Source organism: Gigantopelta aegis, chromosome 1 (genome assembly GCF_016097555.1).
Source record: "Gigantopelta aegis isolate Gae_Host chromosome 1, Gae_host_genome, whole genome shotgun sequence".
NCBI classification, from domain to species: domain Eukaryota; kingdom Metazoa; phylum Mollusca; class Gastropoda; order Neomphalida; family Peltospiridae; genus Gigantopelta; species Gigantopelta aegis.
This window is the reverse complement of record NC_054699.1, coordinates 44845729-44860773: the sequence shown is the minus strand read 5'-3', so window position 1 is coordinate 44860773 and position 15045 is coordinate 44845729. Positions and strand designations below refer to the sequence as shown.

The 15045-nt window shown below is 38.7% G+C and overlaps 1 protein-coding gene across 1 annotated transcript in view; it reads right to left on the bottom strand.

Moving 5' to 3' along the window:
* LOC121375684 (filamin-C-like) overlaps positions 1-5763 on the bottom strand; it is a 53706-nt gene extending 47943 nt beyond the window's left edge. The window contains exons 1-3 of the mRNA XM_041503266.1: positions 5660-5763; positions 4239-4376; positions 2946-3122 (exon numbers count right to left, since the gene is read on the bottom strand). Of these exons, the coding sequence (XP_041359200.1) occupies positions 2946-3122; positions 4239-4376; positions 5660-5762 (418 nt within the window). The 5' untranslated portion in view covers position 5763. The remainder of the gene's footprint in view (positions 1-2945; positions 3123-4238; positions 4377-5659) is intronic.
* Positions 5764-15045: the final 9282 nt, after the last annotated feature.

Sequence of the window (15045 nt, the reverse complement as noted above, 5' to 3'; positions counted from 1 at the left end):
CATTAACATTGGCATAGGATATCAGCTTTATCCTGTTACGGTAAGAATAACTAGTTAATGACATAGGATATCGGCTTTATCCCGTGAAGGTAAGAATAACTAGTTAATGACATAGGATATCGCCTTTATCCCGTGATGGTAAGAATAACTGGTTAATGACATAGGATACCGGCTTTATCCCGTGAAGGTAAGAATAACTGGTTAATGACATAGGATATCGGCTTTATCCCGTGACGGTAAGAATAACTGGTTAATGACATAGGATATCGGCTTTATCCCGTGTCGGTAATAATAACTGGTTAATGACATAGGATATCGGCTTTATCCCGTGAAGGTAAGAATAACTGGTTAATGACATAGGATATCGGCTTTATCCCGTGACGGTAAGAATAACTGGTTAATGACATAGGATATCGGCTTTATCCCGTGAAGGTAAGAATAACTGGTTAATGACATAGGATATTGGCTTTATCCCGTGAAGGTAAGAATAACTGGTTAATGACATAGGATATCGGCTTTATCCCGTGAAGGTAAGAATAACTGGTTAATGACATAGGATATCGGCTTTATCCCGTGAAGGTAAGAATAACTGGTTAATGACATAGGATATCGGCTTTATCCCGTGAAGGTAAGAATAACTGGTTAATGACATAGGATATCGGCTTTATCCCGTGAAGGTAAGAATAACTAGTTAATGACATAGGATATCGGCTTTATCCCGTGAAGGTAAGAATAACTAGTTAATTACATAGGATATCGGCTTTATCCAGTAAGAATAACTGGTTAATGACATAGGATATCGGCTTTATCCCGTGACGGTAAGAATAACTGGTTAATGACATAGGATATCGGCTTTATCCCGTGAAGGTAAGAATAACTAGTTAATGACATAGGATATCGGCTTTATCCCGTAAAGGTAAGAATAACTAGTTAATGACATAGGATATCGGCTTTATCCCGTGAAGGTAAGAATATCTAGTTAATGACATAGGATATCGGCTTTATCCTGTGAAGGTAAGAATAACTAGTTAATGACATAGGATATCGGCTTTATCCGGTAAGAATAACTGGTTAATGACATAGGATATCGGCTTTATCCCGTGAAAGTAAGAATAACTGGTTAATGACATAGGATATCGGCTTTATCCCGTGAAGGTAAGAATAACTGGTTAATGACATAGGATATCGGCTTTATCCCGTGAAGGTAAGAATAACTGGTTAATGGCATAGGATATCGGCTTTATCCCGTGAAGGTAAGAATAACTAGTTAATGGCATAGGATATCGGCTTTATCCTGTGAAGGCAAGAATAACTAGTTAATGGCATAGGATATCGGCTTTATCCCGTGAAGGTAAGAATAACTAGTTAATGGCATAGGATATCGGCTTTATCCTGTTGTAGGATATATATTGTACAAATTGCAGTTAAATGTACACTGAATAAAATTAGTTTTATAAATGAATTAAATGGAGTATACTGTGAAGTCGGCATTCTTAGCCGAGGTATTTTGTAAAAATATATCACAATAAGCATTTAACACGATGCTGAAATCAACAGCAACAACATGGCACAAATTATGAAATTGTTTGGAGTGGGGAATTGATGGGTCATTTAAAAAAAGAGAAAAAAACAACAATTCAAACTAACATAAAGATTTCTATTTAAAGAAATAATGAGCTCTATAAAAATAAAAAAAAGCTCTCAAATTTTTATTTGGGAAAAAAGGAAGAAAGAAAAAACAACACCCTCCATAAACATCCACCCACCCCCATATTTCTGTATGTTTGTTAATTTAATGTCATAGGCCTTAGAAGTGGGGGTGGGTGTATGGAGTACTGGCTTCAAACTCTGAAGATATTGCATAACCCATCCCAACCCCACCCCCGCTGAAAAATCAAAGTAATATATTAACTACCCCTATACCACCATTGAGGTTTTGTTATTCCTATTTATTCCAGTTTGTACACACTTAGCTGAAAAAGATACATTTTCATATTCATATATAAATACTCTATACAGTACTGCGTAAAACAAATTTGGCTAAAGCATTTTCAATATGGCTAATAAAAATTCCATTTGGCTAATATTTTGGCTACAGGTATTTTTGATCCAGGGTGAGCCCTGAATTAGCTGACTTTAGTTTATATGTCAGAATAATCTTATAGAATATATTAAGTGTATGACCTTACTTTACATATGTTTCACAAACAAAATATTATATTTGTACACTAATGCAATGTTTGTCTGTGTGTATGTGTGTGTACTTGTCTGTGTGTACTTGTCTGTGTCACACACGCACACAGACAAACACACACAGACAAGTACACACACACACAGACAAACACATTGATACACAAACCAAGGCATTCTGGACCTCCGTGCCAACAATAGTCGGTTTGTCAGAGCAAATTTTTTTAATAATAATTAATTAATCAATGAGCTTTCAAGATAACATCATTTACCATTTATACGTGTCTGTTCCTGTTTTATTTCCACAGCTAGGGATGGGACAAAGATTTATTCCAAACAGGCTGACATCATGGAATGGGTCTGTCTTGCATATCTAGAGATGGGAGAAAGATTTATTCAGTAGGCTGACGTCATGGAATGGGTCTGTCTTGTACAGCTAGGGATGAGAGAAAGATTTATTCCGCATGGGCTGATGTCATAGAATGGGTCGGTCTTGCATATCTAGGGATGAGAGAAGATTTATTCCCTGTGGGCTGATGTCATGGAATGGGTCTGTCTTGCGTATCTAGTGATGAGAAGATTTATTCCCTGTGGGCTGATGTCATGGAATGGGTCTGTCTTGCGTATCTAGTGATGAGAAGATTTATTCCCTGTGGGCTGACGTCATGGAATGGGTCTATCTTGTGTATCTAGGGATGGGAGAAATATCAGTGCACACTACCTACATCAAATGTTGAGACAGTGTAACGTCTTACCTGGAACCTCGAGTCCACCAACCGACATGTAGATCTTGTGAGGTCCGATCTCACTGGGCGTGTATGTGACGGAGAACTCCCCAACACGGTTCTCGATTGTCTCCACAGTAACGCTGCGGCCGGTTGGGCTCATCACCTGGATGTTGTGTTCCACATGACCGGCTTGGGATGTGTTCACTGGAAAATAAACTCACAGACTTGTAATTAGTAATTATAAAGCCTGTTTTGTTTATTGACACCACTAGAGCACTTAGATTTATTAATCATCGGCTATTGGATGTCAGACAGTTGGTAATATTGACATGTAGTCTTAAGAGAAGAAACCCGCTAGCTTTTTTCAATTAGTAGCAAGGGATCTTTTATATGCACCATCCCACAGACAGGATAGCACATACCATGGGCTTTGATATGCCCGTCGTGGTTCACTGGCTGGGATGAGAAATAGCCCAATGACAAGGATCAATCCTAGACCGACTCCACATCAAATGAGTGCTTTACCACTGGGTTATGTTTTGCCACCACGCATCAAGCGAGCACTTTACTATTGAGCTACGTCCCATCCCCCCAAGACGGCAAGTGAAACTCACCACTGAGCTACGTCCCATCCCCCCAAGACACCGAGTGAAACTCACCACTGAGCTACGTCCCACCCTCCAAGATACCGAGTGAAACTCACCACTGAGCTACGTCCCGCCCTCCAAGACACCATGTGAAACTCACCACTGAGCTACGTCCCGCCCTCCAAGACACCGTGTCAAACTCACCACTGAGCTACTTTCCGCCCTCCAAGACACCGAGTGAAACTCACCAGTGAGCTACGTCCCGCCCTCCAAGACACCGTGTGAAACTCACCACTGAGCTACGCCCCGCCCCCAAGACACCGTGTGATACTCACCACTGAGCTACGCCCCGCCCCCCAAGACACCGTGTGAAACTCAACACTGAGCTACGTCCCGCCCTCCAAGACACCGAGTGAAACTCAACACTGAGCTACATCCCGCCCTCCAAGACACCGTGTGAAACTCAACACTGAGCTACGTCCCGCCCTCCAAGACACCGTGTGAAACTCACCACCGAGCTACGTCCCGCCCTCCAAGACACCGAGTGAAACTCACCACTGAGCTATGCCCCGCCCCCCAAGACACCGTGTGAAACTCACCACTGAGCTATGTCCCGCCCTCCAAGACACCATGTGAAACTCACCACTGAGCTACGTCCCGCCCTCCAAGACACCGTGTGAAACTCAACACTGAGCTACGTCTCGCCCCCCCCAAGACACCGTGTGAAACTCACGACTGAAGCCAGCAATCTCTGCCACACCGCCACTGTAGAAGTTATCCACCCTGATCTTGTTGATGTCAAACACTTCAATGAAAAATGGGCTGCCTTGGATCTGCTGGCCAGCGAACGATACGTCCACTGTATGACGTCCTAAAATAAGGAAAACAATCTGTTATGACACGGTATAATGACACGTCCATGGTATGATGTCTTAAAACAAGGAAAACAATGTGTGTAGTGAGAGAACGTGAGAGGGGGAGAGAGACAGAGGAGAGACAGAGAGACAGAGAGACAGAGAGAGAGAGAGAGAGAGAGAGAGAGAGAGAGAGAGAGAGAGAGAGAGAGAGGGAGGGAGTTGTGTGCAGTGACATACAGTTAGGTGTAGTGACATACAGTTGTGTGTAGTGACATACGGTTAGGTGTAGTGACATACAGTTGTGTATAGTGACATACAGTTGTGTGCAGTGACATACAGTTGTGTAGTGACATACAGTTGTGTGCAGTGACATACAGTTGTGTGCAGTGACATACAGTTGTGTGCAGTGACATACCATTAGGTGTAGTGACATAGTTACGTGTAGAGACATACAGTTAGGTGTAGCGATATACAGTTAGGTGTAGTGACATACGGTTGTGTGCAGTGACATACAGTTAGGTGCAGTGACATACAGTTGTGTGCAGTGACATACAGTTGTGTGCAGTGACAGTTAGGTGTAGTGACATACAGTTATGTGTAGTGACATACAGTTGTGTGCAGTGACATACAGTTAGGTGCAGTGACATACAGTTGTGTGCAGTGACATACAGTTGTGCGCAGTGACATAGTTAGGTGTAGTGACATAGTTGTGTAGTGACATACAGTTATGTGTAGTGACATAGTTATGTGTAGTGACATACAGTTGTGTGTAGTGACATACAGTTGTGTGTAGTGACATAGTTAGGTGTAGTGACATAGGTGTAGTGACATAGTTATGTGTAGTGACATAGGTGCAGTGACATACATTTATGTGTAGTGACATACAGTTATGTGCAGTGACATAGTTATGTGTAGTGACATACAGTTATGTGTAGTGACATACAGTTGTGTGCAGTGACATAGGTGTAGTAACATACAGTTGTGTGCAGTGACATACAGTTGTGTGCAGTGACATACAGTTAGATGTAGTGACATAAGTGCAGTGACAGTTATGTGTAGTGACATACAGTTGTGTGCAGTGACATACAGTTGTGTGCAGTGACATCCAGTTGTGTGCAGTGACATCCAGTTGTGTGCAGTGACATCCAGTTGTGTGCAGTGACATGCAGTTGTGTGCAGTGACATGCAGTTGTGTGCGTGTGCAGTGATATACAGTTATGTGTAGTGACATACAGTTATGTGTAGTGACATACAGTTATGTGTAGTGACACACAGTTACGTGTAGTGACATACAAACCTGTCATGATTGGCGTCCACTTCACCTTGTAATTCCCGTCCTGCTGGGGAAGCAGTCTAACAGGAACCTGATCATCATTCGGAGCTAGGAAGCAAATAAACATGTGATCACGACATTTAAAATATCTTGTTAGCAAAAATATACATCCACGCAAAAATATTTAACATTAATAAGTAATTAAATTTACAAATTTCAAAGTTTTATTAAAGAGGTCAAAATTTGCATGCACATAATAACTTATAAAAACATTCAAAACAATATACACTCACATAAACATGTATATTTATACTGTTATATTATTATTTGTATTATTTTTATTTATTTATTTATTTATTATTATATATATGGCATTAATAATATCTGGAAAAGGTAATAATTAATGAAAGGTAATTAACACCGTAATTGAATTATAATTAACCAAAGAATTTCTAATAATTAAATGAATGTCTACATCTTCTGAATAAAACGTACATATATAAAAATAATTAAAATTTAATACAATTATTATGACTAAATATAACTTGAAAATGCATCATTATATACCTCACACGTTCAAAGACATGTACAATGTACTAGGAAAAAGATTATACAATATACAAGTATATGGAAAACATTCAGTGTCTTTAGCAAAGAAGACTGACAAGCCCACAGGTAGAAACATACGATACAACACCCGAAATGAAGTAACAAACACAGGTAGAAACATACGATATATAACACCCGAAATGAAGTAACAAACAAACACAGGTAGAAACATACAATATATAACACCCGAAATGAAGTAACACACAAACACAGGTAGAAACATACGATACAACACCCGAAATGAAGTAACACACAAACACAGGTAGAAACATACGATACAACACCCGAAATGAAGTAACAAACAAACACAGGTAGAAACATACGATACAACACCCGAAATGAAGTAACACACAAACAGGTAGAAACATACGATACAACACCCGAAATGAAGTAACAAACAAACACAGGTAGAAACATACGATACAACACCCGAAATGAAGTAACAAACAAACACAGGTAGAAACATACGATACAACACCCGAAATGAAGTAACAAACAAACACAGGTAGAAACATACGATACAACACCCGAAATGAAGTAACACACAAACAGGTAGAAACATACGATACAACACCCGATATGAAGTAACACACAAACACAGGTAGAAACATACGATACAACACCCGAAATGAAGTAACAAACAAACACAGGTAGAAACATACGATACAACACCCGAAATGAAGTAACAAACAAACACAGGTAGAAACATACGATACAACACCCGAAATGAAGTAACAAACAAACACAGGTAGAAACATACGATACAACACCCGAAATGAAGTAACACACAAACACAGGTAGAAACATACGATACAACACCCGAAATGAAGTAACACACAAACACAGGTAGAAACATACGATACAACACCCGAAATGAAGTATCAAACAAACACAGGTAGAAACATACGATACAACACCCGAAATGAAGTAACACACAAACACAGGTAGAAACATACGATACAACACCCGAAATGAAGTATCAAACACAGGTAGAAACATACGATACAACACCCGAAATGAAGTATCAAACAAACACAGGTAGAAACATACGATACAACACCCGAAATGAAGTATCAAACACAGGTAGAAACACACGATACAACACCCGAAATGAAGTAACAAACAAACACAGGTAGAAACACACGATACAACACCCGAAATGAAGTAACAAACAAACACAGGTAGAAACACACGATACAACACCCGAAATGAAGTAACACACAAACACAGGTAGAAACATACGATACAACACCCGAAATGAAGTAACACACAAACACAGGTAGAAACATACGATACAACACCCGAAATGAAGTAACACACAAACACAGGTAGAAACGTACGATACAACACCAGAAATGAAGTAACACACAAACACAGGTAGAAACGTACGATACAACACCCGAAATGAAGTAACACACAAACACAGGTAGAAACGTACGATACAACACCCGAAATGAAGTAACACACAAACACAGGTAGAAACGTACGATACAACACCCGAAATGAAGTAACAAACAAACACAGGTAGAAACGTACGATACAACACCCGAAATGAAGTATCAAACAAACACAGGTAGAAACATACCATACAACACCCGAAATGAAGTAACAAACAAACACAGGTAGACACATACGATACAACACCCGAAATGAAGTAACACACAAACACAGGTAGAAACATACGATACAACACCCGAAATGAAGTATCAAACAAACACAGGTAGAAACATACGATACAACACCCGAAATGAAGTAACACACAAACACAGGTAGAAACATACGATACAACACCCGAAATGAAGTAACAAACAAACACAGGTAGAAACACACGATACAACACCCGAAATGAAGTATCAAACAAACACAGGTAGAAACGTACGATACAACACCCGAAATGAAGTAACACACAAACACAGGTAGAAACGTACGATACAACACCCGAAATGAAGTATCAAACACAGGTAGAAACATATGATACAACACCCGAAATGAAGGAACACACAAACACAGGTAGAAACGTACGATACAACACCCGAAATGAAGGAACAAACAAACAGGTAGAAATGTACGATACAACACCCGAAATGAAGTAACACACAAACACAGGTAGAAACATACGATACAACACCCGAAATGAAGTAACACACAAACACAGGTAGAAACGTACGATACAACACCCGAAATGAAGTAACACACAAACACAGGTAGAAACGTACGATACAACACCCGAAATGAAGTAACAAACAAACACAGGTAGAAACGTACGATACAACACCCGAAATGAAGTAACAAACAAACACAGGTAGAAACGTACGATACAACACCCGAAATGAAGTAACAAACAAACACAGGTAGAAACATACGATACAACACCCGAAATGAAGTATCAAACAAACACAGGTAGAAACATACGATACAACACCCGAAATGAAGTAACACACAAACACAGGTAGAAACATACGATACAACACCCGAAATGAAGTAACAAACAAACACAGGTAGAAACACACGATACAACACCCGAAATGAAGTATCAAACAAACACAGGTAGAAACGTACGATACAACACCCGAAATGAAGTAACACACAAACACAGGTAGAAACGTACGATACAACACCCGAAATGAAGTAACAAACAAACACAGGTAGAAACACACGATACAACACCCGAAATGAAGTAACACACAAACACAGGTAGAAGGTAGAAACACCCGAAATGATACAACACCCGAATACAACAAAATGTAACACACAAACACAGGTAGAAACGTACGATACAACACCCGAAATGAAGTAACACACAAACACAGGTAGAAACGTACGATACAACACCCGAAATGAAGTAACAAACAAACACAGGTAGAAACATACGATACAACACCCGAAATGAAGTATCAAACAAACACAGGTAGAAACATACCATACAACACCCGAAATGAAGTAACAAACAAACACAGGTAGACACATACGATACAACACCCGAATTGAAGTAACACACAAACACAGGTAGAAACATACGATACAACACCCAAAATGAAGTATCAAACAAACACAGGTAGAAACATACTATACAACACCCGAAATGAAGTAACAAACAAACACAGGTAGAAACATACGATACAACACCCGAAATGAAGTAACACACAAACACAGGTAGAAACATACGATACAACACCCGAAATGAAGTAACAAACAAACACAGGTAGAAACACACGATACAACACCCGAAATGAAGTATCAAACAAACACAGGTAGAAACGTACGATACAACACCCGAAATGAAGTAACACACAAACACAGGTAGAAACGTACGATACAACACCCGAAATGAAGTATCAAACACAGGTAGAAACATATGATACAACACCCGAAATGAAGGAACACACAAACACAGGTAGAAACGTACGATACAACACCCGAAATGAAGGAACAAACAAACAGGTAGAAATGTACGATACAACACCCGAAATGAAGTAACACACAAACACAGGTAGAAACATACGATACAACACCCGAAATGAAGTAACACACAAACACAGGTAGAAACGTACGATACAACACCCGAAATGAAGTAACACACAAACACAGGTAGAAACGTACGATACAACACCCGAAATGAAGTAACAAACAAACACAGGTAGAAACGTACGATACAACACCCGAAATGAAGTAACAAACAAACACAGGTAGAAACATACGATACAACACCCGAAATGAAGTATCAAACAAACACAGGTAGAAACATACGATACAACACCCGAAATGAAGTAACACACAAACACAGGTAGAAACATACGATACAACACCCGAAATGAAGTAACAAACAAACACAGGTAGAAACACACGATACAACACCCGAAATGAAGTAGAAACAAACACAGGTAGAAACGTACGATACAACACCCGAAATGAAGTAACACACAAACACAGGTAGAAACGTACGATACAACACCCGAACATCAAACACAGGTAGAAACATACGATACAACACCCGAAATGAAGGAACACACAAACACAGGTAGAAACGTACGATACAACACCCGAAATGAAGGAACACACAAACAGGTAGAAACGTACGATACAACACCCGAAATGAAGGAACAAACAAACAGGTAAATGACGATACAACACCCGAAATGAAGTAACAACAAACACAGGTAGAAACATACGATACAACACCCGAAATGAAGTAACACACAAACACAGGTAGAAACGTACGATACAACACCCGAAATGAAGTAACACACAAACACAGGTAGAAACATACGATACAACACCCGAAATGAAGTAACAAACAAACACAGGTAGAAACATACGATACAACACCCGAAATGAAGTATCAAACAAACACAGGTAGAAACATACGATACAACACCCGAAATGAAGTAACACACAAACACAGGTAGAAACATACGATACAACACCCGAAATGAAGTAACAAACAAACACAGGTAGAAACATGATAGTAAATGAAGTATCAAACAAACACAGGTAGAAACATACGATACAACACCCGAAATGAAGTAACACACAAACACAGGTAGAAACATACGATACAACACCCGAAATGAAGTATCAAACACAGGTAGAAACATACGATACAACACCCGAAATGAAGGAACACACAAACACAGGTAGAAACATACGATACACACAGGTAGAAACCGATACAACACCCGAAATGAAGGAACAAACAAACAGGTAGAAATGTACGATACAACACCCGAAATGAAGTAACACACAAACACAGGTAGAAACATACGATACAACACCCGAAATGAAGTAACACACAAACACAGGTAGAAACGTACGATACAACACCCGAAATGAAGTAACACACAAACACAGGTAGAAACATACGATACAACACCCGAAATGAAGTAACACACAAACACAGGTAGAAACATACGATACAACACCCGAAATGAAGTATCAAACAAACACAGGTAGAAACATACGATACAACACCCGAAATGAAGTAACACACAAACACAGGTAGAAACATACGATACAACACCCGAAATGAAGTATCAAACACAGGTAGAAACATACGATACAACACCTGAAATGAAGTATCAAACAAACACAGGTAGAAACATACGATACAACACCCGAAATGAAGTATCAAACACAGGTAGAAACATACGATACAACACCCGAAATGAAGTAACAAACAAACACAGGTAGAAACATACGATACAACACCCGAAATGAAGGAACAAACAAACACAGGTAGAAACATACGATACAACACCCGAAATGAAGTAACACACAAACAGGTAGAAACATACGATACAACACCCGAAATGAAGTAACACACAAACAGGTAGAAACATACGATACAACACCCGAAATGAAGTAACAAACACAGGTAGAAACATACGATACAACACCCGAAATGAAGTAACACACAAACACAGGTAGAAACATACGATACAACACCCGAAATGAAGGAACAAACAAACAGGTAGAAATGTACGATACAACACCCGAAATGAAGTAACACACAAACACAGGTAGAAACGTACGATACAACACCCGAAATGAAGTAACAAACAAACACAGGTAGAAACATACGATACAACACCCGAAATGAAGTAACACACAAACACAGGTAGAAACATACGATACAACACTCGAAATGAAGTAACACACAAACATAGGTAGAAACATACGATACAACACCCGAAATGAAGGAACAAACAAACACAGGTAGAAACGTACGATACAACACCCGAAATGAAGTAACACACAAAGACAGGTAGAAACATACGATACAACACCTGAAATGAAGTAACACACAAACAGGTAGAAACATACGATACAACACCTGAAATGAAGTAACACACAAACAGGTAGAAACATACGATACAACACCCGAAATGAAGTAACAAACAATCTGGCAACCAAGAGCATCATTCAATGAAAGCGGGTACAGACACAGAGCAAACCAGAAAAGCACTGAACACCTCACACAGCTGATACACTCACAAGATTATTACAGTCTAAAACTAGCGAAATAAAATCTGTATTACATACCTAATCAATCTTATTATAGTGATAAAGACATTTTCAAACAGTGTGATAAATCTTGTATCACACATATGTGCATTATAGACTGGAACTTGTTTTATGGGGAATTTCGTTTTAATTTTTAAATCTTGTTTCTGTATCTAAAATATATTGTGTATACATTTCTATTTTAATGTGTAAAACTCTCACTTCAGTGTATAAAATTTGTTGTGTATTCATTTCTTATGTTAATGGACAAAATGGGCTTGGCTTATGTGCATATATTTGTCTTCTAATGTTTAAAATGGATTCCTTGCATGCATACCCATCTTTTAATAATATAAACTGGGTTGTTTAATATGTAAAAATGCAATGTAAATGGAGAAGAACTACATGTAGTTAATGACGTCGGATATCGGCTTTAAGAATGGAAATTTCTCATTCGGCCTGAATAGGATAAAGCCGATATCCGACGTCATTAACTAGTTATTACCTTCATCCTGCAAACCATAAAATTAATGGCAAAAGCTATTAATTCTGTTATTTCAGCTACACTGTATGATGACCTAGAGGTCAAATGAGCGATTCTGTACTGTAACTATGTGCGTGGCATCACATGCTTGACGTCAAAGTTCATAATCTGCTAGTAACATGTTTATAACTTTGCTTGAATCAGTCATCATGATTGGCCGATAGAAACAGTGATTGCAGGATAAAACAGGATATATGCATTACGGGCAGCACTGCCCTAATAACATCCCATGCAATTCCAACACAACACAATAATGTTATCTTTTACATCAAATGTCCTTCACAGACGTATCATCATCTCATGAGAACGCATGCAACCTGAGCATAATTAAGAAAATATATCAATTTATAACGACTGATAGCAAAAGCTGCAGGTTTCTTCTCTCCCCACACTCCCACAAGATGGAGTCCCATGCTGTTGCCATGCCACCTGTAAGTTACATGGCAACCTTTGATGTCGACTTGAAGCTCGTCCATGTCGACAGTTTTTCCGTCCATGTATAAGACGAAGTAGTTCTTCCCCTTGGCCTGCAGGGGCTCCTGGCCCCGGAAACTGATCGTGATGAATGTCGGCACTTCCTCCTCTATGTTGATGATAAGGGGACAACCTGAAATAAATAACAACATTAAACAAAAATAGTTTTCCATTTTCGCATAATTTTTTAATGTTATTATGAAGAAATTGTATACGGGTGTATACTACCAAATCAAATCCCATAGATGACAATAGTAACATATGTGGCTAAAACTCCTACCTGCATCGTATGAATCAACATAAACACCATGGACATAAATACTGTCACTCCTCATCCTTAAAGTGAATCAGAAAACATTGGGGGTCAAGCTGCTCATTTCTGAGATAACGGGTAGCATCTGTGACTACCTTAGTTCTGCACAAAATTTGAGTACTTTTTTTTACAGCTACATGTACCCCATGCATGTTTCAAGCACAACTGACACAGTGGTACTAGATAAAATAAAATTGATAAATTTTTTGCCCAACACATTCATATTTATCACCAATCACAGACAGGACTTGTGGTGTTAACTTCTCAATCAAAATTTGGGTGTACCTCGAACTTTGACCCAGCTGGAAGTTATTTGGTTTAGTACTACCATAAAACAGGGTGTGAACTTAAGAATTTGTCACCTACATTGATAATAAGGCGACAACCTGAAATAAGTAACATTAAATAAAACTAGTTTTCCATTTTCGCAGAACATGATAATGTTATTATCAAAAATTGTATGAAACAGGGCGTAAACTTAAGAATTTTGTCATAGGTGAAACAGCCCATCGATGGCAATTTTTAACCTTGCTATGGCAGCTTTTTGTCAAAGTGACTTTTCTAGCAAATCAACATGACTGAAAAATTATTTTGCTGTATGTAGAAATTTCAAAAGCACAAAATTTAATGTTAAATACTGTCAGATAATATACACCAGGTATACACAGTTTGCTATCATTGAGGAGCTTTACAGACGGCAGAAATTTCTAACCGGTAAAAGAAAAGTGCCTTCGATGACCCTCCCGACCTATGGCAATTTTTATCTCAACAGCGCCAATTGCCATTGGTGCCATGATTAAGTTCAAGTCCCGATACAATCACATAGTAAAACAAAGCAATATTTCCTGATATTGTGACAGTTAAACAGTGAAACCTCTATAAACTCACACAGTAAAACAAAGCAATATTTCCTGATATTGTGACAGTTAAAACCTCTATAAACTCACACAGTAAAACAAAGCAATATTTCCTGATATTGTGACAGTTAAACAGTGAAACCTCTATAAACTCACACAGTAAAACAAAGCAATATTTCCTGATATTGTGACAGTTAAACAGTGAAACCTCTATAAACTCACATAATAAAACAAAGCAATATTTCCTGATATTGTGACAGTTAAACAGTGAAACCTCTATAAACTGTACATCCAAGAGACCAAGTAAAAGGTCTGGTTTTAAGGGGCATCCGGTTTAGAGAGGTTCCGATATTTAAAAAGGGACCATAGGAAACGTCTGGTTTTGAGGGAATTCCAGTTTATAGAGGGTCCCATTTTGAGGGGTCTTCACTGTACATCAATAAATTCAGAAGAAGAAAACTTATTATAATTTCAAAATTAATAATCTAGTTTAAACATAAAGTTTCAGTCATGGTTCTCGTGACTTAATTTAACATAATTTAACATTCACATCAAAGTGCCAAATCCCACGTGGCTTAATGGCGTAGATGTACTTGCCTCCCCTCCACTTTCA